The 26,911-nt window shown below is 44.2% G+C and overlaps 1 protein-coding gene across 1 annotated transcript; it reads right to left on the bottom strand.

The window, feature by feature from the left end:
* Positions 1-5,008: 5,008 nt before the first annotated feature.
* LOC113021492 (guanine nucleotide-binding protein subunit alpha-13-like) lies at positions 5,009-22,503 on the bottom strand. Its single transcript, XM_026166248.1, has 5 exons — positions 22,147-22,503; positions 15,125-15,354; positions 9,688-9,738; positions 7,976-8,176; positions 5,009-7,187 (listed from the first exon to the last, which is right to left on the bottom strand). Exons 1-5 carry the CDS (start codon positions 22,427-22,429, stop codon positions 6,798-6,800), a joined length of 1,155 nt encoding a protein of 384 aa, XP_026022033.1. The 5' UTR covers positions 22,430-22,503; the 3' UTR covers positions 5,009-6,797.
* Positions 22,504-26,911: the final 4,408 nt, after the last annotated feature.

The raw sequence follows: 26,911 nt of genomic DNA, 5'->3' as shown, positions 1-26,911 counted from the left end.
ACCCACCGCCGTCTTTCGCTACTCAGGTTAAACATGATATATGAGTCACTTAGATAACTTAAAATGTTATTGTTTGGCTTTGTTCAGTATTTTATTTGTTCCTGAGTAAATCTGTTTGGCTGAGATTAAAGTTATAGTTTTTACACAGCTGAGTAAACGTCAAGCAGACAGCTGATCATCAGAAGTGTGAGATGCTGGAGAATTTACTCCGGTGTCCTGTTATATTTTAGATAGCAAGGAGTTTATTAAACTCCACCGAAACAATCTGCAGATTTCATTTAAATTCAATAAGGTGGGGCCAGGTTTCACAATGAACACACCCGAAACTCTGGCTGATTGGGACCCACACCCAGTTTCACACCTTGGCTCAGGCGATTAGAGGATCATCAGGGGGTCCTTTTGTCCCTCTGTGGGGGGAAACTCCCACTAGGTTTATATCTGGGACTCTCCACCATTTGACCTTAGAACTGAAGAAGCTTCTCGGATGAGAGGTGAAACGTCTTCAAGCAACTTAAAGAAGTCCAGACGCTTTTCTTTGCAAGCTCCTTTGACTACGATGACCTGGATGACTGAGAACCTTCACAGACATAAATTCAATAAACTATCATCTTGTCTTTATTGTTAGTTAGCACCTTAAACACTTAAAGCTGTAAGCTAATGATAGTTATATAAGAGCAGATGCTGCTGGTGCAATAAGCTGTACTTTTACGTCCAATGGATGATGATCTGATTAGTCGACTAATCGCAAAAATAATCGGTGACTAGTCGACTATCAAAATAACCGTTTGTGGCAGCCCTAGTTATCACCCATCACTACTCACCAGTCACAAACTATGAGGCCCTGAGCACAAAGAGAAATTTTAGGTTGTGTTTGGACACTTCAGGCCTCAACATGCTTTAAACAGAATCATTCTAAGGCTGGAACCCTCTTTTAAACCATCACAAGCACCACATCCTGCGTCTTTAAAGCACAGACTTTAACATGTTAACAGCGACAACAACAGGAGACAGTCGGAAACAAAATAAATGAATTCATTAAAAATAAAACCAGAACTAAACAAAAACATTTCAAAAATGGTTTAAAAATGAGGATTTCTTTCAGGCCAGAGTTAACCTGGAGTGAACACTTTGTGAGATGTTCTTTGCTCAGGAGTCAGCAGGTGGTATCTGAATGAATCCAAAGCACTGATAAACACATGGGAGCCTACAGACTTCTACAGAGACCCCGTCTACCACACATCAACCTGGTCTAGAAACCTTCAGAAAATTCAGATCCTCACTGAATTTCCTTTTTAACAGAGGACTTCAATTTGTTATGATCCAGTGATGTGTTTGTTTTGTGTTACTCCTCCCACCAGAGGATGGCTGTGGGTATCTTTCCCCTTTTCTCTCCTAGGAGGTGGACACCTGGGCGTGGCTGCTAGGTATCTGGGTGGAATCTCTGCCTATCCTCGGATTGGATAATTGATGGATCACCTCCAGTACTTAACTACCGGATGACAGCCACCTGGCCCCTTTCCCCGAACCTCCACCACTTAACCAAGAACCTGTGTGTTGATTTACTGCAGTGTAGAGTTTTCGTGTGTATGTCTGGCGTTATTATGTCCATTTTGTAAATAGCTGTAAATAGATTTGTCAAGTAGCGATCGTACGTTTTGTTCACTTTGTATATATCCTTCACTGCAGCAGCGTAGTAGGCGTGAGAAGCCATTTTTGTTGAATAAGTTTTCTCCTGTTTTTTCATTAGAAAGCTAGGTAAGTGAATTGTCTTTTGTTTGGTTTTTTTTTCATTTTTGTGTAGGGAAGCGTAGGGACCACGAGGGAGTTTTGTTTGTTATTTTTGGCATTGCTCACTGCAGAAGTAAATAAATGGCTGCTTAGCACTTTAAAAGGTATCATTGTTGGTGTTCTTGCTTGGGTGGGGTGTGAATGGGCAAACTTCTTGTTGCGTTTAATTACTTGCCTAGACTAAAAACGTAACAAATTGCAGTAAACTCAAAGTGAAATCGACTAAGCTTGGTCCATGTCCTGGAAACCAATCATTGTGGGGCCTTGAGGCAACCGTTGTGTGATTTGGCGCTATACAAATAAATCTGAATCTTCACTTCTAATCCTTGTGTTTGATCAGTTTTGAATGTGTAGGTCAGCATCCATGCTGATTGGTACGACCAACAGCAGCTCCTTGTGTTGCGGCTGCAGCAGGTGGAGCTCAGACCCAAACTCAGGTCAGTGCTTAGAAAGTGTTTCCAGTTCCAGGTTAGAGCTGCCACCTGTGACACACTGAGCCACAGTTTCACTGCACTGTGTCTCGTGTCTCTGTCGTTTAGGCCAAATTAAACTAATTTTTTACTGTAACTTACCTGTTTGGTTGTAAACATATTTTGTGTCTTTAGATCTTTAGCTCTCAGCGAAGGCGGTCGCACTTTTCTCCTCTCCTCCTCACCCTTATCTTCCCTGCTTAGCCTCTATGTCCTTGTCTTGTGTGCATTACTTTCCCTGGAACAGTCTCCCACTGTCGTTCTCTAAAACCTAAAAGAGAATTATGGATTTGATCAACTGGTCTCTGAATGCTATTGACACCCTTTTCTCAACGAGAAGTCTGGGCTCGGGAGAGCCTGAGTGCCCTGGAGGGACTTTCCCTGCCGGATACACGATGGACGGGTGGCAGAACTGGAGGATCATGTGCCTGGCGGGACTGTTGATCGAGGACGCTGAAGATATCTATCTATTCGGAACCGTGATAACAGGGTTCATGCTGATCGGCGTTGGCCTAGCCCTGGTTTATCGGAGAAATAAGAGAGCGGAACCGGCTGTTCAAACCCCCCCCCCCCAAGGCTGCCCGCTGGAATCGAAATGGAACGAGGCGCGACCTCTCACAACGAACGTAATATGATCAACACCTTGGAGACGCTTGCAGCTGCTGTGAAGGCTCAAAACAACACCATTGAGCGTATGGGGGGATACATCAGAGAGAGGCCTGCTCAAAATGAGACCCTTGAGCGACAGTTGGAAAACATCGCGGAACGGATCACTGCAGCTGTGAGGTCTCAGAATCAAAAGAACGATAACACCATGGAACAGAAGTTTGATACCATCATGGGGAGGCTCGCGACTCTCCAACGGGAGATCGAGAGGCCAGTGTCAGAGTGTTAAAGAGCAGCCTGAAAATTCTCCTGGGCTGCTCGCATGAAATTAACAAAACCAACATAAACATTGCGGATCCCCATAACGGCGCCAGCTGCAGGCCCAAGGCTGGAGCCGAACAATCACTCCCTGATAACGACTGTGTTACGGCTATTCTTCCCATCCCATGCAAGGACACCTGGATTGGCTGGAGGACTGTTTACTTAGCCTGATAGGCCGAAGGACACTGTCTCAGCTAAACTATGGACACGCACACACACACACTTACACTGATAAGCACTCACTCATCCCCCCTCCCTTTCCAACGCCTTCGATGCTTGTGCCCTACCGGGGTAGATGGCAGTCAACTGGACCAGCACAGATGCTGCAGGACCGGATGCGCTGTCTACGCCGGCTCTCTCTTACCCTTTACCCGCCCTGTTGCTTGTCTCGTGTTTCTATGGTGTATTGATAGTCATGTGCTTTTGTTTTTTCTGTTATCAAACTGTTCTCCCACTAGGAGCTCAGTCTGAGTGGAGTTTTTTTTTTCTCCTCCTCTTACCTCATGTTATGTATTTTCGTTGTTTTTTTCCTATCAGCCTACCTTTCTGACATGTCTGCCCAATGTGATGTTTGTGTAAAGTTGGTCAGAAGGTTCCTTTGTAAGTGTGCATGCGCCATTAGCGTGCTGCCTGCTGTAACCCTAATTTCCCTCGGGATGAATAAAGTATTCTGATTCTGATAAAGACAGTGATCAGGACGAGCACTGCAAATCTAACAATGGTACGTTTCAATTATGTCTAAAGTAAAGCAGCCAAAGCTCCTGGCCTGCCAGTGTGCATCCAGCCTTCACGCTGCCATCTTGTGGCCTCAGTTGGTCATTGTTGGTGCATCATTCTGTCACCTCCCAGCCCATTGTTCCTTCACTGGGCTGGTTTCAGTCATTATGTCCTGTTTATAAGGTTGAAACCTGCAGTCAGCTGAGACTGAAGACGTCACCTGGATGACGACAAAACGTTTCTCCCACTGAAAACGTCCAGATGAACAGAATCAACTTTTGGAGATTTCCTTACCTGGATGATTGAGCATGCATCAAGACGTAAGGCAGAGTAAGTCGATTTGTTGATCAGTTATTAAGTCATGTACTAACAGACTTGGAGCAGAGAGACCTAATATTTAATAATCCACATTTCACTGTGTTACTCTTTGGTTCAGATGTGGATACTGTATTGTTCTTTCTTTGTGATTTTTTATGTTCAAGTTGTTTGTTGCTGGTTTTTAGTTTGTTTTTTGTCTGTTTGGGAGCTGACACAGTCTCTATGGAGATGGGTTTTTGGGGGGTAGCAGGAGGAGAGAAGCTGCAGAGAGCAAGATGGCAGTAAAGAATGGATGCAAACAGGCACAAAGCGATAAATGATGGAGAGAGCTCAGTTTGCTTGGCTTAATGTGTCTTTGTACACATGGCACGTATCCTGATGGAGCACAACTTCTAACGAAAAGTGTCATCAGACTGTGACCTCACAAACACACTCATGCTTCTGTGTGACAACAATCACAATCAGGGTGGTGTCAGGGTGCAGGCCTGTCCTGATAACACTTCAACAACAAGCTTCAGTGACATGAGACGCTCAGACGACACACACACACACACACACACACACACACACACACACACACACACACACACACACACACACGGTCCTGTTTTGTCACAGCATCAGTGAGCTGAACATGACACGCCCACAAATCAAACTCTGACCGCCTCATTTAGTGATGGGTCACTCAGTCATTGACAGTGATTATCTATCATCCTGATGGGAGTGGTCTCTTCCAAGACCCCCCCCCCCCCTGCACAGTGTGAAATCGCTCTGGCAGCCCACACAGGTTTTTGTCACCTGTTGTATTTGAGGAAACTTTATTTGAGTTGAGTCAACACTGCAGGTGCAGATCTGATAAGACAAAGAAGTTAATGATAGTATTTGTAAATGCACAGTTCTGTGGTCACATCAGACAAACCTTTTCAGCCAGTTTCTCAGTTGCCTCGTGTCCCTTTGAAGCTTTGCAGCTCAGTTACAAGTCTGTGCACAACACTTATTAACAGTGATTAACATTAAGTATTCTTTACTTATTCAACATTAGCAATTATCACAATTAGAAAGTACAAAAAAAATACCCATGCTGACGCACACAGAATGTTCCCATTGTTCAAAAGTCTACAGTGTGGAACTGCTCACCCCCAAAAAGACAACAAGACTACTTTTACAACTGGTTAGCATGGACCAGCGGAGCCTGTTATTTGCAGGGACACGTACAGGATTGTGGCATTCGTGTTGTAAAGACACAGGAAGCCCCTTAAACAACACAAGACAGTCTAATAGATGCCTGCTTCTGCTTAAAAACCCCAAACCAAAAACACCACGTAGCAAAATAACACTTACCATTATACTGTGTGGAAAGTTAGAGCGGTTGCAACAAGCTTTAGGTCGATGTGAGGGACACATGTGTTAGAATGGACACGTGAACTTTATACAAAACGAGAGCAGCCAGCAGAAACTAGCTGCACAGACTGCAGTGGGAATATGTCCCTGTGGTGAGGGGCGGCCTGCAACATGAAGAGCTGATTAAGACAAAAGGCAAGATGGCCACCTCATCGCCTGCAGTGCAATACGCAACACTTAAGGCGATAATTCTATTGAGGAGAAAAATCCCTCTCTCTGTACCACTGAAGAAAACCCAGGGGCTCAACCCGCACTGCAACATCTGCCATCCGTCTGAGAAAAGCCGCTTTACATTTGTCCCTTAGTGTTATCTTTAACCACTGTCAATGAGGCAGCATCCACAAATCACATGTTAGCATATGTGCAAGCACACGGGTCAAATCACTCGCAGTAAAATAAGGCTGAGGTCGACGGCCAGAGTACTTCTGAAGTACAACTCCGGCCGGTTTTGTGGCAAATAAAGGGGAAACCCGTTTGACTGGTGCAAGGGTAAGGTACACATGCTCTGCACTGTATCAAATCACAGTAGTGGTTTAGAAATGGTGCCCTGAGAAACAGCACCAGTACTGTGGGTCACCCCAAACCCCGACCGGCTTTCAACAAGCGGCGTGTTTGTGTCTGCAGCACCCCGACATCTTTGAATAACTGTAACAGTCCAAATGTCAAAGTGTAAACCCCTATGAGATAGAAAAATGCATAGGTTAAAACAGTATGTTCATACAATAGAAAACAAAATGATTAGAAAAGTATAAATCCACACCAAGGCACAGTGAAGAGCACATTTACAACAACACCTCGGTAACAGTCACTGATAGCGGCCTGCATCACCCCCTCCTCTCCAGCAGGATACAGGGACACTATAAAGGATGCTCAGGAGTGTGGGCGTGGCCTGAGAGAGTGAGGACTACAGGTCAGTTACATGGGTCTAAGGGCAGGAAGAACTCAGCCACAGTGGGCTGTTATAAGTTACAGTGAACACGCTTGTTAAGCAAAGAAGCACAGGGGGGAGTGGCCATAGTAGTGGTTGCTTTAATACACAGTCAAGTTCAACAGTGAGGGGCAGAGCCAAATCCTGGGTGGGTGAAAGCAGTGGCGCTGTCCGCTCCTCCTATGGCTGCTGAAAGAGACACTGCAAGCCATGTTCCCTTTGCCTCCGCCCTTCCCTGCCGCGCTCCCTCACTGCAGCATCAGCTGCTTGAGGTTGTCGTGCAGGATGGTGTCCTTGACATCACGGAACACCAGCCGGATGTTTTCAGTGTTGATGGCTGTGGTGAAGTGGTGGTACAGAGGCTTCAGTTGCTGCGGAGGCTTCTGTTGCTGCTCGCGACGCTTTTTGCGAAAGCATTCCACCAGGAAGCACTGGACATCCGCCAAACTCATGGGGTCACCAGAGAACTCGGGGAAGTAGTCTTTGATGGACACTTGCTTCACCTTCTCCCCCAGCAGGTCCGTCTTGTTGAGGAAGAGGATGATGGAGACATTGCTGAAGACCCGGTTGTTGACTATGGTCTCAAAGATGTTTAGTGACTCGCTCAGTCGGTTAGTCTGCCGGTCTTCCATGAGCACCTGGATGTGTTAGAACGCAGACATGTGGTATGAAAAGCAGCTCGACTCAACCGGCAGAAGTAAAATAGCAGGATTTCTAGTAGCTTTCACCATCGCAGCAGCGTGCACTGTGACGGAGCCATGCTGGATGGTGGTATCATGGGCATCGATCACTAAGCCTCTAAAACTTCTAGGAAAATCAACTTTGATGTGGTTTTGGAAAGTTGAAGTCTAAAATATGATGTCCTGTTCTCAAACATTTTAATGATGGTAAGCACACCCACCAAATCTGAGCACAGACTGAGGTTAAGGCCGACTGTGGAGTCCAGCCAGAGCGCTGCAGGTTAGCTGAGATCTACAGATGGATCAGTCTCTACGTTTGTCCAGCTGTTGGCTCAGTCGGTTCCTTCATGCATATCCTACTGGGGCACGCTATCTAACTGCATCACCCTGCATGGAGCTGCTGCTGCCCTGCAAGCTGCTTTGCAACCCCCCTCTCCCAAACGCCTCCATTTATTGTTATACATACTCGTTATGTAATCAGCATCACTGCACACCACTGTTAGACTCAAAGCTGCTTCACCACTGGACAAAAACATCCCTAAATGACATTAACCAAAGTAAACAAAGCAGGATACTTAGTGAAGGTTTCCATGAAAAACACCAGTAGACAGAACATCAGAGGGTTCGAGACAGGCTTTCCAATCAATCTGAACTCAGTAAGAAGACAAAGACCCAACTAACTGCTGTTAGCTGAATCTTTAGCCAGGTTAGCATACTGAGCAACACTCTGCTTCCACATAACTCACCTGGTCGTACTCAGAGGAGGACACAAGGAAGAGGATGGATGTGACCGACTCAAAACATTCAAACCAGCGCCGTCTCTCAGAGCGCTGCCCACCCACGTCCACCATTTTGAAAGGCACATTCTTAATCTCAAAATCATACTCGTGGATGCCCTTGGTGGGTTTTCTGGCCAGAAGGATGTCCTGCTGGCTGGGAAGGTAGTCCTGCAAGCAGATAAGTGTTGCAGTGTGATATGCTTTTGTCAAGATTTACACCAAAACACTTTACACTGGTAAAGTTGCACTGATCTACTTAAGAGTTACTTAAAAAACACAACAAACAAAACAAACAACTGTTTTTAAAAGAAACTCAGAGATCAGCTACCAAAAGAAAAGATGACCTCCCAATGTGCCAATCCTACAGTCCTAAGGCACTGGCTTTAAATTCCATGCATTGCTGTGGAGGCGCATCAACCAGGACAACCCACAGCGTGCAGAGCCGTGCAGAGCCTGCCCAGCAGTGTGGTTTGATTATAGTGAACTCAATCCCTACTGATGGACAAATCACCCCCATCCCCAGACTGTTGTTGCCCTGTGACATGCCAATAGGACTGAGGAGCTCCTCAAAGTACTCGCACCACTGTCCACACCCTCAGCACTCAGCGTCTCCCTTCAAAGTCGTCTGACGTTTCGCTGTCAGACACAAAAGGCTGCTCTGTGGTCCTTAAAGAACTTTTACTTTTATTTATGCTCTTTATCTAAAAGATTAAAAAAGTACTTTTGATCTTTACACGGCTCTGAATTGCAGGAATATCCAAAGAAAGTGGCTAAATAAACACACTAACTAATGCCACACACCGAACCAGACCTGGAAAACACAACGTTCTGGGATTCACAGTTAATCTCTGAAAGCTAACGCAAAGAAAATATCACCAATAACCTCCCAGATGAGACCAGACATGTGTTGTCATAGTGCGGGAAAATCCCGCTGCCTTCTGATGTCCTTAGATGTTGTCAGTGTTTGTTTTTCCACATTTGAAAATCCAATTATGGCACATCAAAACTTTGGAAGTATAATCTGGTGTTCTGCATTTCATTTACAGGTTTACTGATATCAGCATATTCGATGCAGAATTACAGTGCATGAAAAACTCTTATGATTTATGTGTGCATGTTCGGCTCTTGGACACAGATGACACAAAACGCAGTTTTTAAATAATGATTTCATTTTTTACAGGGAAAAACTATCAAACCGACCTCGCCACGTGTGGGAAACAAAATCCAAAAAACAATCCACTCCCTTATTAAATCACGAATAGACTGTAATGATGGATTGGTGGCTGGGTCGATGGATTAGTGGATGCATGGGTGCGTGGAGGGATGGATGGATGGGTGGCTAGATGGCTGGATGGATGGGTGGATGAAGGGAGGGATGGGTGGAGGGATGGATGATCTAGTTTCTGGGAAGCCCAGTTCAGTTTCAGTGCCAGGCCTCGTGAACTGAGCTAAACATGTCAAAGAGTAACTCACGGTCCAGTGAAACAGCTGAAAAACAAACTCATTCGTCTCCTCGTCACAGCTGGATAGTTTGAAACTGCTGAGTTAAGCTCTTAGCAGTTTTCAGTTTTTGGCTAAAATCGTCCACATGTCTGAGACTTTGTCCCTAAATGTGTAAAATAACACACAAAGTTGGTGTTACTACACTTTTATTCTGTTAGTGTGTGTTTGGGACTTACCGACTGTCCGAGTTTTTCCAAATTGTCCAGGAAATACTTGACCGACTCCCCCTGAAAGAGAAAGAGTGGAGATCCATGTCAGATGTGACACATGAGACCCTCCTCTGCATGGGAGGTGTTCGCATTAATGTCATTTACTTAATGGGATACCACCCATCCTTTTTCTTTTAGAAAAATACATTTAGCTGCTTTTAGACTGATGCATCCACAACACAATCCTACAAGGTTTTTAGAGCCAAGCTCATGGATTAGCTCGAGCAGCTGAACAGTAGAAACTGTCCATGTAATGGGACTGCCTGGGAGTCAGAGCCAAATAATAAAACAGTACCTGTATGACCCAGTTCAGCCAGTGATGCTAAACCCAAACCATCACAGCTTTGTTGGTGTCTACGAAGCCCTGTTGTATCCTGCAGGTACGCAGCACTCAGACTGCATCTTTGTAGGTTTCCTCTCTCATTACTGTCTCAAGCCATGGATCCATATTACTAAGCACTGGAGTAGGGCTGGGCCATATTATACCGTTCACAGTAATACCGGTATAATTTTGGGCAACAATAAGAAAAGAAAATATCACGATAGAATATGGGTAAAACACACATGCGCAGTGGCTTTGTTTTCATACGCACATGGTGGAAAAACCATGGCGGCGACGGAGAATGAGAAGGGGGAACGCGGATCGTTGAGTGAAACGGATGAACCAGAATTGGTTTGTAAAAATGGTGCAACTTCAGTGATGTGGAACTGGTTTGGTGTTTGTCCGTCAGATACACACCAAAGCACAGTTTTTTTGCAGAACATGCAGGCGGGCCGTCGTTATTGCCGTATTTGTCGCACTAAGGTGCTCATAAATCTGGGAGTAATCTGGGTCCGAAACTCCGTCTTCAGGTCCCAAAGTCAAACGAACATCACTGAGAGTTAAAAACTGTCTAAATTCTTTCATCTTTAATAAAATAATCAGCGTTGCTGCTTTACCAGGTATAACTATGAAGTTTAAATTCCAGGCATCCATGAAAACAGAATTTATTACATTTAAGTTAGAAGTTAGCAGGAGGTTAGCAGGAGGTTAGCTCGCTAATTTCCATGATATAGCATGTTCTGACGGAGAGATTTCTGAAAACATTCAAACGTACAGCTCTGCTATCACTTCCAACATAAATGAAGACAGGAAACTAAACAGCAGTGACGTTTGTAGGGTTACTGAAGTTGGGCTAGCTGGTATATAATCATGTGCTACGTGATCGCTAGCGACACAGCTATGTTAGCATAACATAAACAGTGAAGCTGGAGGATGAACACTAACACTTTTCCACTTATAAAAGTTAACGTTAAGGTTCCTCATGGTTAGAGACAAATGCAATCGCATGGCAGGATGCTGTAAACGGACCAAACTTCAGTCAGGAGAACAACTGAGATAATCCATCCACAATACGAGGTTAGTCATTCATATACTGCAACAACATGGGAATAGAGCAGCTGTGATAGAATACAGCATTAATGAATCGATGGGACAGAAGTGGAGGAAGCAAGAAGAATGAGTTTAATAAAGTTTGATTTATCTGACTGCTTTGTTTCGCTTAATGTGCCTTATAATCCCGTGCACCTTATGGTGCGAAAAATACGTACTGCACACTGCAGTTTAATGTTGCAAAGCTCCTCTTTTTAACTTCAGTGGATATTATACATGGTTATGCTCAGGATATGTCAGCCCATTTCTACTGGAAATGCCTTTTGGTTAAACTTTCAGCAAGGAATTTGCATTTGCACTGTTAAATTTTTATAAAGCTTTAATGCACATAAAAACAGCTGCTTGTTTAAGTGAAAATAAATGGATGGGGTTTTTTTTGTGCTAGTAATGTTGTGGAGTTGTATTTTGTCTCGCATCAATTATATCGTCAGTTATATCGTTATCGCAAATTTTCAAATATATATCGTGATAAATATTTTTGGCCATATCGCCCTGCTCTACACTGAAGCCCATCCCCTCTGACCCTGGGCGGGGGCACACTCAGGTCTCCTTCATCTATTCTCCCCGTCTTTATCTAAAAGCAAAGATGAACCATAGAGCATGCTCAGACAGCAGGCAGTGGTTTCATCTGAGGTTGTGGGTGGCATCAGAAGAAGATGGCGGCTTTTGATTACTAGTGAAACTCCCATGAATAAGGGTTCAGCTGTGTTTGTGTCATCCAGGGTAGATATGCAACAGTCAGCCTCACTGCAGAGACCGTGGCATGTGGAAACCTGAAAAACTGGAACTACCTGTTTCTTCCAACTGTATCGTGGGTTTGGTGGGTTGTAGGGCCGCCACAAACGGTTATTTTGATAGTTGACTAGTCACGGATTAATTTTGCGATTAGTCGACTAATCAGATCATCATCCATTGGACGTAAAAGTACAGCTTATTGCACCAGCAGCATCTGCTCTTATATAACTATCATTAGCTTACAGCTTTAAGTGTTTAAGGTCTGTGCTAACTAAAAATAAAGACAAGATGATAGTTTATTAAATTTTATTGAAATTTGCAGATTGTTTCGGTGAAGTTTAATAAACTCCTTGCTATCTAAAATATAACAGGACACCGGAGTAAATTCTGGAGCATCTCACACTTCTGATAATCAGCTGTCTGCTTGATGTTTATTCAGCTGTGTAAAAACTTTAATCTCAGCCAAACAGATTTACTCAGGAACAAATAAAATACTGAAAAAAGCCAAACAATAACATTTTTAAGTTATCTAAGTGACTCATATATCATATTTAACCTGAGCAGTGAAAGACGGCGGTGGGTTTGAAGACGATTTGCCGGGAGTCCGGTGTTCTCACGGCTCTACTGAGCCTAGCCCCCGGCTCGCTATCGAGCTAGTGGGTAACAGCCGTCTCCGAAAACGTCGGAGCGCTTTTGAAAATATGCGGTGTCCTGATAAACTGAGCCGATATTTGAGGTTTACACAGCTACATTCTCCCTGAAAATATGTTAAACGTTTATTTTGTGACCCAGAAAGAATAATAAGAGTAGTATTAAAACTAACTAGCTGCCGCCATTGTTGGAAACTGAGCTGGGCCGCGCTATGAATTCTGGGTCACAGCTTCTTCTTCTTCTTCGAGGTTTAACGGCAGCTGGCATCCTTGTACATGCAGTGCTGCCATCTTCTGTTTGTCCGTTATTACTCTTAAATCCTGCTACTTATTCCTGCGTCTTTTGGGATCTTACAAAGCTTCAAACGACGCGTCGACTATTAAATCAGTCGTCGACGAGTTTGATAGTCGACGTAATCGTGACTAGTCGACCAATCGTGGCAGCCCTAGTGGGTTGTTTGATTCAGTGAATGCAAACATCCTCTAACCCACATGTGTCAAAGTCAAGGCCACTTCCGGCCCGCCAGATCATTTTATATAGATTTTTTATTACTGTTATGCATGGCCCGGCGATATGAGACGCTAATAACACACAGACAACAGATCCCATAATGCAGCGCTGCAGCCTCCTTGCTGAACGCTAGGCTACCTGGGAACATTCCCGCGTCAATCAAGCCAAACTTCTGTTATTGTGAAGCTCGCCGCTCACAATGGTGGCGAGAAACGATTCTGAAAGCAGAGCCTTTCAGCGCCGGTGGGAGACTGAATATATGTTTACAGACATGCTGGTAAACCCGTGCGTCTTATTAGTGGAGCTAATGTGGCTGTAATGAAGGAATTTAATTTAAGACGGCACTACGAGACAAAACGTCAGGATAAGCCGAAAAACCGAAACGCAGAAACTACAGGAAGTAGAAGAGCTAAAGAAGAATCTGACGTTTCAGCAGACGTTTGTCACCAGAGCAAAACCACAAAGTGAAGCTGTTGTGAAAGCAAGTTTTATTGTAGCAGAGGAGCCAAATCAGCCCGGTACCACTCTGAAGAGCTGCAGGATGAAGCTGTGCGACGTCTTGTGTCCAGACAAAACACAGAGTTTGGCAAATGTGAGCCTGAGCAGAAATACGATTGCTGATCGGTTTGTGAGATGGTCACTGATTTAAGAACACAGTTGTGTGAAAGAAGCAAAAACTTTATTGCATAGTCGGCTGTGGATGAAAGGACAGACATGATGGACATTGCACAGCTGACCATCTTCATCCGTGGAGAGGAAATATTGGACATTAAATCGATGCACGGGACAACGACAGGAAAAGACATTTTTTAAAACGTATGTCAAAGTGTAACGACATGAAAATGCCCTGGGACAAACTTGTTGGACTTACAACAGATGGAGCGCCGGTGCTGTGCGGTGAAAAAAGTAGTCAGCAGGATGCGAGTAAAGATGCAGGAGAAATGTACCGGTGAGTTAACAGCACATCACTGCATCACACACCAGGAAAGGCTGTGTGGTGAAGTCCTAAAAATGGAGCATGTAATGGTCACCGTGACGCAGACCGTACATTTTATCTGAGCTAAAAGTTTAAGTCACCGTCAGTTTCAGTCTTTTATGTGGGAAATAGATTCAGAGTTTGCCCACATTCCTTCATGCAGAGCTCCGCTGGCTGAGTCGGGATAAAAGTTCAGAGTTTTTGAGCTCAGCAAGGAAACCTGTCAGTTCATGGACATGTGTGATGCGGTGAAGGCGTTTCAAGTGAAGCTGTCACTAATGCACCAGTGCAGCCTGCCTCACTTTCCCTGTTGCAGTAATGTTGAACCAAGTCAGCGCACTTTGCTGAGCTGCACCTGTGCAGATTCAGATGCAGCTGCAGTGTAACGATGCACTCAGGGAAAGACACTGAATGGCCCGCACAGTTTATTAGCTCCACTCCTGCAGCAGCGCCCAGCTCGTCTGCATGCGGCTCCAACCTTGTGTTTGCTCTCATTTACTTTTTCTGGGGTTTTGGCAGCATGTTCATATTTCTAACTTGCATCATTTTGACAGGATATTTAAAGTTAAAGTTTCTTTTTTTAAGTTTATTTAAACTGGAATAATATTCCTGTCGGTTTTTCTTCACATTTATGTTTAAAAAACATTGTTTGAGTGTTCAATAAATGTTTATCTTGTTTGGCCCCTGCTGTCACCCTTTCACCATACTGGTCACTACAGTGGACAGCTATTCAAAGGCTGTTGTGTTTGTGTCAGTGTTGATGGTGTACCTGCACATAAACCACTACACTCTGATGTGTCGCCCCACACTCTGCCACCCACTGGTCCTTTAATGTTACTACAGATGTATGACCTGTATCATTGTAGTTATTGTCATTTAACCCTGTCATGCATTATGACGACCTCAATCAGGATTGTTATTCATCTTTTCATGACTGAAGATGGATAAAAATACTAAAGAATAAAATCCAGACTGAGGTTGTCACAATTCCTGCATGACAGGGTTAAATAACGATTTCAGCTGAGCGTTTGGTGAGAATACCAGTTAAGGTTTTTTAGGTGTCACCTGACAGCCGACTGGACTTGAGCAGATTCACTCACCAGCTGGAACTCCCTGCGCCGATCGTAGGCATTCTGGATGCCCTGGTCCGCCCACAGGGCCTTGATTGACGGCAGGTAGTGCTGAAAAACTTTGGGCTCCACCATGCCGTGACCGTGAGCCATCGCCGACCGAGTGTCAAATGCCATCATAGTGTTTCCATGCCGCTGGTTGGACGTGTTACCCCATGGGATGTGCAGCTTCTCTCTAGCATCCACTAACACTCGAATGCCTGCAGACAGTGACAAAAACACATGAGCGATCTGTGTGCTGGGCCAGATGTGGGCTCCAAGTTACAGCTTCATAACTGACTCATCTGCATATCACTTTTACAATTTGACTTATAAGATCACTAAACAGTGCAAATAGTGAAAAAATACCACAAAGACATACATGTATGAAAACATGTAAATGTATTTGTATACTTCATGACACAGGAACACAGGGAGTCATGGAGACAGGATGTGACTGTCTCTTTAGAACATCTCATGGTCTGTGAGATTACAACGAGCAACATCTGCAAAGCTACACAAAAGTCATGGAGCTCACAGCTGCCAGTGACTGTATGAGAAAAGCATCTGGAAGCAACCATGACACAGGTGCTGGGGAGGAAAGCAAACCAGCAGCTCTGTGTAATAACCCCAGATTACTGACATAAGATCGACTCTGACCTTTGTTTGAAAAACAAGACCAAAACAGCAGAGGGGGAATTGAGACGCTACTAACACGCGTGTCTGCATTTACAAAGTTACACAACAACAACAACACAGCAGCAGTCCTAACTATCCTCCTGTGTTTCCTCATTTGATGAGGATGAGTCAGGAACACCACTCCCTGTGCAGGCCCACACATGTCTGTGCTGCCCACACATGTCTGTGCTGCCCACACATGTCTGTGCTGCCCACACATGTCTGTGCTGCCCACACATGTCTGTGCTGCCAGTGTGCAACATGAAAGTACAGCGAGGCTGACGCCGTCTATTTGGAATCAGACAATGATGATAAACTTGATTGGTGCAGCTACCAGCGCTCTGACCATCGCTGAGCCAGGCTGATTATTACTAATGAACTGTGATACTTTGGTAACCGTGGTTTCAGAAGCTGCCCTGACAATGAAGCACATTTCTGTATTTGGGAAAACAACATAGGAGAGAGATGAATAAGATTAGAGGAAGTTACACTGTTTAAGCTTCTGCATTGCTGAGCTCCACGTCTTTATCATTGTTCTGTTTTATTCTTCCGTACGTTTTGTGTGCTTAACTACTTCTGCATATCAGGACTGTGCTCTTACTTTCATTTTTGTAACGTTTGATGGTTTCTCTTCAAACGAGGAGAGAAACTCCTCTTCAAAGCCTCCAAAGACTTGGAGCAAGAGGAGAACTTAAAACCGCCCCTCGATCTATTAAGGTGTTCTCTTAATATATTATGTTTAATGTTTTCAAACAGTTTAAGTTTAATGAAGAATTTTGCGTGATGACATCACCTGCTCTAAAATCTGAGGGTGGACGATAAGCTGACAAAAACACCTCTCTCTCTTTCACAGCCAAACATACATGTGTAATACATGCAGCTGTGGCTGTCCTCACTAAGAAACGACCTTTCCTCTCCCCAGGAGCTCTCTGCAGGAGGGGGAGATACAGGAGAGGTGGAGGAAGATCTCAGCCTGGGTGTTTATTGTCTCATGTAGTCTGGAAGATGAGCGGATGGTGGGGTGGGTGCAGTTTTCTCTGTGGTGGGGTTGGGTGGACTGTCCTGGGCTCTGTGGGGCCGGGAGGCGCTGCTGCACTGGGCCCCGGTCTGGATGGGTCTGGGCCCCCTTTCCCTGGCGGGTCGCGGAGTATGGGGGTGCCTACTGGGGTCAGCGGGGGAGCTGGCCCCAGGGAGGGGTCACCTGCCCCTCCCTTCCTTCCCTCCCCATCTCCAGCTGCCTCCCTCTTCCCGCTCCACCACAACCACCCACACATGCAGGGCCTTGGAGTGGGGGTATGTCACCAGGGTGCAGAGGAGGCTACCCCCCCCCCCCCCCCCGTCCCCTTCTGGCTGCCTCTGCCTCAATTTTATCCCACAACTTAGACATTCACATTACTCACACTCTCATTACACATACATATAGGATCTTGGGGGTGGGCACGATACACGGAGTCCAAAGTACCATCAGGGTGTACACCTCACCCCTGGCGTCGTTGCCCACCTCTCAATTTTAAATACACGTAGACATTGAGGGCCAGCAGGAGGGACTATGCGCTTACCTGCTGCTCTCTGGCAGGTAGCTCCATGCCCTCCTGGGTTTTAATTGCACCTTAGAACACACATGCATCAACACTACAATGAGTGGGTGGAGGGAGGTTTGGAGTCTTCTCTCACCCCCATTCTCTGCGACCTGCTGGAGCGGGGGGGCTAGGAGGAGGAGTTGGCCGTCCGACTGCGGTCTGGAGTGTGGGGCCTCCCTGCTGCTGCGGAGTCGGGGCGGTCTGCCTCCCCCCACCGCAGGGAAAAGGGTAACACCACCTGGGTCTGGGTGCAGTTCCCCCTCCAGGGGCGGGGGCACCTAGACCCGGTTTGTAGAGTACGCTTGGGGAGTGTGATTGTGTGTACAGCGTCTCTTTATGTCTGTCTCCACGTTGGTTGAGTGTGGAGTGAGTGCATATGAGAGCATGAGGGTGGGAATGGATGTTTGTGTCTGTGTGTGCCTGTATGTCTGTGTCTATATGTCAGGTTGGGTGTCAGGCGCCACCTCTCTGGGGACATCTCAGGCCCTCCAAGGTTTGGAGGCCTATCTCCACCTACCACCACTTCCCCTGCCAGTGGCGGACTCCCTCAGACATCGGTGCGTTGGTGGTTCTTTGTGTCTGGGGGTGGGCGTCCAGGTACACACCGGCTCACTCCTTGGCGGCCGCTTATCGGGGCCTGGAGCCTGGGGCTCGCTCGGGCCACTTCGGAGGTGGGGTGCCCCCGGCGTCTCGGCCTGGGGCTCGGTCACTCAGGCACAGCTGGCTGCCGGCGGAGCTCACGGGCGCGTCACTGCAACCCCCCCTGGCTTCTGCTCCGCGGCTGCTGAGTGAGCCCTCATCTGGGACTCTCCTCAGCTCTTTCTGGGACAGTGGCGCGGCTGCCCCTCTGTTGGTCTTCCTTGGTCTCTTGTGTTCTGGGGGCCTCTGGATGTCTGGGGCCTGGATCTCCTCCATACCTGCTTCATGCCCTGGAGGACGGGGCTGTGGCCCCCCCACACCCTCTAGCAGATCATTACATGAAGGAACCTTTTAAAAAAACAAGCGTCCATGTTCACAGGTGTACACACGGGTATTCACAGACGCAGACTACAGCTTTCTTGGCTGCTGCCTCAAAGCACATTGTGCGCTGTCTATCTTGCGTGCTGCACAATATCGTTTATTATTTAGTATTTACTGATATCTACTGCTAGCTAGTTTATTGTGATGGTGCCGTTTTTATTATGTTGCTCTTTGTTGTTTGCTTTCTCTTCTGTTTTTTTCTCCATACAGGTGACCCAGGTGTTTTTTTTTTTTTTTTTGTGTTTTTTTTTTCTTTCTTCCCCCCTTCTCACCGTCTCTTCTCCCCTTTGGTTTTCTTTCTTTCTCTCCCTCTCTTTCTTTCATTCTTTCTCCCTGTCCTATCCCCCAGTCATGTCTGTCCCGTTTGTAGCAACTGAAAATAAAATAAATTCATAATTATAATAAAGGTCAAACAAATGGACCAATATGGCAAGGCCATGATGATCCACTTGGTAAAATAAATCTGCTTGGCATCTTTCTTGGCCTTAAGACAACAATTCTGATGCTAAAGATCCAAACGGGACACAAAAAAAAAGAAAGAAAGAAAAAAAGAAAAAGAAACGACCTTTACACAAACACAGTGAACCACACGATTTCAACGAGGACACAGTCTGCATCCACAACAACGCCAGCTGCTCCAGGGCCATTGTTTCAGTGCTGCAGACTCACACACGTGTCGTCGTGCTCACGCTGTCACAGGTTTCTCAGTGGGACCCACAGTGTGTTTGTATCTCAGCAGGGATTTCCTGCCCAGGGATCACACACAGGCTGCTGCTGATTGGTTGATTCAAATTCAGCACCTTCAGCCCAATGAGCGTATGAAAGAGACTGATTGAGACTGCTCGCCTGGCATAGAAACACAGAGCTGCACGTGTGTGTCAGACGGGTGTTTACAAACTGCCACCAATCAGAAACCCTTCCACGATGAACTGTGTGTTTGCAGATCAGCTTTGACATGCAGCAATATTTTTGTCTTACTCTGTATTCTGGCAGTTTTGTAGTAACAGGCGTCACTACCTCATGTCAATAATGAGTTTTTCACTTCCCTGAGTTTCTGATCTCAGGCTGACAGATCAGGCTTTTTGTTGCTTTCTCTTTTTCTGATCTCATTTACTTTTTGAACTTTAACATCCAGACTCTGTGTGACAGCGAGCCACAGTCACTGTCCCTTTGGCCTTTCTGACTTCCTCCTCAGACATGATTGATTCATGTATTTAACATCGTCACTACTTTCTACACTTCAGCTCAACAGACTGCAGGCAGCATGCACGAGCCCGGGGTTCACAATACGTAAGCTGGTAACAACAAGATCAGCAAGTACGCACGTTTCATATATCTGACTGTGACTCTGCATTAGCACAAGGGCAGGAACATTTCTAGGCAGGATATGATGACTAGGGCCAACACTTCATGTGGTAACAATGGTAGAAAACTAAACTGGATGAACAATCATGGTGGATATGTATTCTTCTATGCACTGGGTATGTGCTACAAATGACACGATCGGGGCATCACTCAGGTCCATCCTGGTGCCGTTAAACGGCCTGAAGCAACCCTGAAAAGGATAAGCGGAAGCGAATGGATGGATATTAAAACTAACTAGCTGCCGCCATTGTTGGAAACTGAGCTGGGGCGCTATGAATTCTGGGACACAGCTTCTTCTTCTTCGGGGTTTAACAGCAGCTGGCATCCTTGTACATGCAGTGCTGCCATCTTCTGTTTCAGTCTGTTATTACACTCTTAAATCCTGCTACTTATTCCTGCGTCTTTTGTGATCTTATAAAGCTTCAAACGACGCGTCGACTATTAAATCAGTCGTGATGATTTTGATAGTCGATGTAATCGTGAGTAGTCGACTAATCGTGGCAGCCCTATTGCACACTGTCTCCAAGCACCACCTACAAAATTTCAAAAAGCAGCCGCTGCACTACGTTTCATCTATGAGTCTGACATTTGGCAGCCTGTAAGACAACAGGGCGTAAAAAGTCTCAACAAAAAGAACCAACAACATGAAGTCAGCCATTTTTAACTCAATGTATAATTTTGGTGATATTTTCAGATCTTGTATTTTTTAGCAACTCCTCTGAGGGATTTGGTCAGATCAGTTATCTTCGTTCAGTGTAAAGACAGCGGTGACGTTAAATTGCAAAGCGAGTTTTCGTGAAATCATGGTGGGATTGACAAATTTCGATATTTCGCCATCCAGGATGAAATTGCTCATCTCTGTTATAAGAAAGTTGCTCTAAGAAATCTAAAGGAATCACTCCCAAACTTCATGGTGAGAGTCCCACCCTGAAAAGATTTATATGCCATCTGTCAGCAATTGTTAGAGTGACGGTAGAAAGAGGAAATGTGCTGCAGGTCATAAGAATCCTTCAATGTTGACGAAACGTTAAGGAAGTAGGACGGTATCATTCTTTAACGTAGGCCTAGTTAGTTAGTTGATGCTGTTTTTTTCTGGAAAACCCCTGAAATCAACGTATGATCTGTATCAACGTGAAACACGTGTGAAACCACAGGTTCGGAGCACTCGGAGCTCCAGTGCCTGCAACTGTGTCTCAAGTTTGACAAGTTTGAAGACGTCACTGAATAAAACTAGAAAACCTCCTCGTGTACGGGGCAGAATTATGTCAGCTCAGCTAACAGTAACCTAGATGATTTAAAGTATGGTGCTGTGATGAGCATAGCGCCACAGACGTGCCTCACTCTACCAGATGCCTTTGACGATTGTTTGCTGTGTAACTGTCGGTCACGGTTTGCTGTGCTTCTCCACAAACAGCTGGTTTTTCCTTTCCTGTTAGGTTGCAGGTTGTGAGATTTCAGTTATTCAACAATGTTTAAAGAGACATGAATGGTCCTTTATAGATTAGTCTTATCTAATATGTTTTAATTTATTCATCAATTATCTATAGAAAGTCCCAATGAATAACTTTGCATCTGTAAACTGCTGACTATTTTGGCCAACAATTAGAATCTGGACATCGGTTTACTTCAATATTTGATTACAAAAAAATGACTTAATATTTATATTCAAATTCAACAACAAAAACAAAACGTCCATTTTCACCTATAAAATGTCATAAATATGATTATTCTGCGACTAGAAATATCTGTTTAGACCAGTTGAAATGTTGGCAAACATCCCCAGAAAGCATGAAAACCAGTTAAGCTGGAACAAAACGGCAGCTCTCGCATGGGTGGCCCTGCACTTCCTACAAAAACTTTCATGACAAACCACACAAGGCAACACTTCCCATAATACAGCATGCTCGCGTCTGCTCTTTTATCGCAAAGCAATGAAAAACTGGCCTGGTTCGCAAAAAGACATCGCTACAGAGCGATTATGTAACACTTAGAGGCTTAAAAGTAATAAACAACACACCCAGTGCACTCCAAATAAACTGGTTCCCTTTTCCTCAACTTTGTCCATAAAGACGAACCAGTCTGCATGTTTTTGACTGAACAAGAGAGCAGAAATCATACGTAAATATCGGCGAAGCTTTTACTAATCACAGACGATCAAGTGCTGCGTTCAGATCCACCATGCACACACAAGCAGCAGAGGCGTTTCTTGGCTACTCAACAAGCTAACCAGACTAGCTTGGTCGAACACAGAAAATCGGCTGAACAGCAGCTAGCAACTTCCCACTGGCTGCTCCTACAGCCCCATCTCTACACACGTCGGAACAAACCTGTTTCAATATGTGAAAAGCAGTCGGTATAATGTCGGCTTACCTTTAATAACATTACTAAAAATCGTAGCCCTGAATTCTTCTTTGGCCTTCTGATCGAAGTCCTGCCCATGAATAATACGCATTTGCTTGAGGAAAGTGGACTTGCCGCTTTCTCCCGCCCCGAGCAATAAGATCTTTACAAGCCTTTTAACATAAGTCTTGTCTCGATGAATACACTTATCTATCTCTTTGGATTTCCGCAGCTGCTCTGCCTCGCCCCTTGTAAGGAGGCAGTTGGGGAAAAATGCAGATAAAACGGAGCGGGACGGCAGGAAGTCCGCCATCTTTGAAACAACTACATCGATACAGAGGGTGGATGGGAGGGCTGAGTCCAGTGCTGCGTTCACGGTCCGTAGGAATCCTCCGAACGACGTTTCGCTTGTGCGTTTCAGCTGTCACAACACAGTCCGTATCGTGACACTCAGTTTTGATTTCAAATGGACGTTTTCTGCAAATGATGCCCTTATTGGCACATTTTTCATGGAGACTAATTTACAACACAGCGCAAAACTCTTGAACAGTATTGTAATATAATTTCCAGAGGTTAGTGGTAAAGAAATACAAATACTTTGTTACTGTATTTAAGAGCCTTGCAGCTGTAAGCAAACTCAGAGACGTGGCAAGAATGAACTCAGAACTTACTCGTTAAACTTAAATCATCCTAATAATATCAAAAAAGTACAAAATTAAATAAATAACTAAATAAAGTTGATTCATGTGTGGGTCATTGAGTCATAGGTTGTCGTGTAGTCGAGTCATTCCATGAAAATGGCACAATTTGAGTCCCTCTCACCTCTTATGGTGTATTTCATCTATTGGGTCACCAAACTTTCTGTTTAAACAGCTTTACATATATATTGAAATGTACCATTTAATACAGTGTAAAAAACTGAACTAATTTTGATCTTTTTATGGGAAATAATACAGTTTTTTCATTTGACACCACCTATTTTGTCATGTCCCTCATGGCCTTGATGAAAGTTTACTTTGAAAATACCAAATAAAACTATTTAAAAAGTCAATAAATTTTGGTATCAACCTAAACATCTGTTTGTGCTCTTTTGCTGTTAATATTTCTTTTTTTCAAATTTAATTGTTAATTATTCAATAAAATCACAATTATTCCTGTACCTGACTAACCCTTCAACCCCGTCACATGAATGATCCCACCCCCATAAATACAATGGTGTGATCCAGAATTCCATATACATCAGGAAGTGACATCACTGAAGTCTTTTGGACAACAGGACCAGAGACAGGCAAGTTGCTCCATTCTTTTCCTTTATTTTAGTCATTTATCTTGTGATATTGTGGTCATCAACCTCAATGACTCAACACCGTAACATGAAAAAAAGAAAACTATTACTTATGAAAAGTTTTTTGTTAGTTCCTGAATATATGGTGATTTTGAATTTCATGCATGCCATGTGTTCTCTGTCTGGTATTCACTATATTGAGCAGCGGCCCGTTTGTGCAAAAATCTCAACCCTGTTATGTTTTTGATTGTAACGCGGTTGTGAGATTGTTATGGGGTTGAGAGTTTAATACTTTGGTTGTTAAGTTATCCAATTATTTAAATCAATTATTATTATATTCAATCACCATTCTTATACTGCATGCATGCTGAATGTGATTTATGTTCCATGTTAAGGATGCGAGTAAGATGGCACCAACAACAGCAGCAGAAAGGCAAAAGAAGTATCGGGAACGCCTTAAAGCTGATCCTGAAAGAAGGGAGAGAAACCTGCAGAGTGAGCGTGAGAGATGAAGGACACTGTCAAGGTGACAGTCAAGAAATCTGTGGAGGGCACACAAGAGGACCCATTGAGCTCTTCCACAGCTTTGTAAAGAAATTTCAAATGCATCACTTCAAGCAGCAGTATGCCTTCTGCCGTGAGCTGAAGAACAACATGTCAGGGGAGGAGACTTTTACATGTTGACTTCTCAGAAAACTACAGCTGTAAATACAGTTCTCAAGTACAGGCGGTCCACTTTGGGGCTTCACATCAGCAGGCTGCCCTTCATACTGGTGTGTTGTATGTTTGTGGATTCTCAGGCTGTGTCCCAATTCAGAGACTGCACGCTTGAAGTACGCATTTTAAGTGCGATTACGTCACCGCCATGCGACGACGGCTGTCCCAATGTGTATATATATATATATATATATATATATATATATATATATATATATATATATATATATATATATATATTGGGACACAGCCACCGCATGTGTCATTTTGCACCATCTCCCCCAGTAGACATAAAGGCCCTCCAGCAATATGGCAGCACCTAAATCCTGGGCTAGATTACCTTCAAGGCCAACATCCACAAGTGTCTTTGCTGCACTTTTTAAGCCTGTACGCGATACAAACAACGAGGAAACTTCTACCTTTTCACTACAGAACTGGACAGAAGAGGATTCAAGGCTGGTTCTTGGAATTTTTCGAGGCCAGTCATGGAAAAGGAGCACCAGATGGTGTCGGGGGAGCCTTAAAAAGAGCAGCTGACATGATGGTAGCAAAGGGGCATGACATCCCAGATGCAGAAGAGTTATTCAGGGCCTTTTCTGAAACAAACACAAGTGTGAAACTGTTCTTTGTGAAAAGTGAAGATGTTGAGGAAGCTATGGAGGAAATGCCGAAGCAGATACCAGCTGTTCCTGGAACCATGAGAATTCACCAGGTCGTTACTGCAGCTCCAGGAAAACTGATGGTTCGTGATGTAAGCTGCATGTGCACAACACAGAAGCAGTTTAACTGCAAGAGCTGCAACACCCAGTGTTTCACTGTTGGCCAGAAGATAGAAACAGCTGTATCACAGACAGGCAGTGGGAGGAATCCAGAAAAAGAAATCCAGTGGGAGAGTCCGGAGCTGGTTGGTAAATGGTGTATTCTCAGATATGACGATGATTTGTATCCAGGCATCATTCTAAACATACAAACAACACAAGTCCAGGTCAAATGCATGCATCGTGTTGGGTCAAACCGATTGTTCTGGCCGCATCAGGATGATATCCTCTGGTACCTGTTTGATGATGTCCTTGAACTCATTCCACCCCCATGGGCTGTGACAAGGCGCCATGTGGAAGTCTTGAAACAGGTGTGGAACCGACTCACAAGATGAATTCATGAAACAACCGGCACATTCATGCATATATACAGACACACACACCGAAGCAAGCACACACATGCAAAAACACTCTGACATGGACACTGATACAGACAGACACACTGAAATCGTTAACTGATTATTATTGTTATTACTTCAACCAGTTCAACAAGTTTAATTGTATGTTATCGGAGCAAGGGTGAGGTGACTTTTAGCACCTCATCAGCACTTATGCCTAGACACACACACGCACGCACGCACGCACGCACGCACACACACACACACACACACGCACGCACGCACGCACGCACGCACGCACGCACGCACACACGCACACACGCACGCACGCACGCACGCACACACACACACATTATGCTACATTTGAGCAATTCACTTTACAATGTTTGTTAGTTGTTAATGTGCTGTTGTGGTTGTTTTTACTTGAGATTAATAAAACTTAACTCTACTGCAGTTTGTATCTGGTGTCCTTGCTATGGTTACAAAGTGAGATATAATGTTAATGGCAGTCCTGTACATTGAATTTAGGAGTAAACAACTGTTTATATGTAACGCTGTATTTGTCTCTTCAACCCTGTTATGCTAGTCTCAACCCCGTCACACCTACATTTTCATATATAATTTTCTTAAAATGTTGAAAAAAATAATTTAATGTTTGGGGATCTCTGTCTAAGATATTGAGCGCTATCATATGATCATTGATTTTTATTACAATTCTTAGTTAAACTAAATCTTTGATTAAAAATGACAAGATTGCTTTCACTCATTAGTTACATTTCAGGATTTAAGAAAGTAAAAATTTGTGATTTTATGTAACTTTTCTATGTAAAATTATTGAATTAGTATGGGGACATCTAATTAATGTAAACATATTGATGTCTTTAGAAATACATTTTATGATAATGTTCAGAGAGCCTCCAAAGTGTCCATAACGGGGTTGAAGAATTACAGTCACTACATCTTGAAAATATGATCAATAATAAAAGAAAACTAATGCCTGAGATGGGAAAATGCATTTTTCTGATAGTTAAATATATCCTTAATGATGTGGGATATACATATAAATAATACATTTTGGTAAAAAATGTGAAAACATCCAAGTCCGATTTTAACCATTCTCGTGGAATGACTCAGTTAGTGATGGTGAGATGAAGCCTCGTGATGAACTGAAGCTTCCATCCACCTGGTCGACTCATGGTTCGAAACATTGTGATGATTCATTTGCTCTACTGCGCCATCAAGTGGACGATTCAAGTGAAACAGGCTCTAAACCTCTAAACTGAATAAAAAAATTGTTATTATTGATAAATTGTGGTTATTTATCCCGAATATTGTCTCAGTATGTTTGATACAAAAGAGAAAGTGGAAACTATCAGAACAGAGTTTTGGTATGATTGTGTAACTGTTAGAGCTGTGTGTCATCACTGATTTCTAGAATTGATTTGATCCACGATTCGATTCAATTCGGGGAAATTTTGCAAAACAGCAAAAGTCAGAGAAAATTCATGACGATGTTTACGTGAAGCGTAGTTTGGATCTTCTTTTGCTGCTGGTTTACTCAATATTGTTTGAAGAGAGATCAAACTAACAGCTTCAGAATCAGCGCAAAAAAGACGTAAACACAAAGCGCGGACCCG

The sequence above is a fragment of the Astatotilapia calliptera genome, chromosome 4 (genome assembly GCF_900246225.1).
Source record: "Astatotilapia calliptera chromosome 4, fAstCal1.2, whole genome shotgun sequence".
Classification (NCBI taxonomy): Eukaryota; Metazoa; Chordata; class Actinopteri; order Cichliformes; family Cichlidae; genus Astatotilapia; species Astatotilapia calliptera.
This window is presented reverse-complemented; position numbering and strand designations above follow the sequence as displayed.

What these genes read in the sequence shown, in the direction of transcription:
- LOC113021492 (XM_026166248.1), bottom strand. Translation starts at nt 22,429, where the DNA reads ATGGCGGACTTCCTGCCGTCCCGCTCCGTTTTATCTGCATTTTTCCCC. An exon ending in GGCGCAGGGAGTTCCAGCTG is followed by an intron (nt 9,739 to 15,124) that starts GTGAGTGAATCT and finishes TTTCTCTTTCAG; the next exon opens with GGGGAGTCGGTCAAGTATTT. An exon ending in TGGAAAAACTCGGACAGTCG is followed by an intron (nt 8,177 to 9,687) that starts GTAAGTCCCAAA and finishes ATCTGCTTGCAG; the next exon opens with GACTACCTTCCCAGCCAGCA.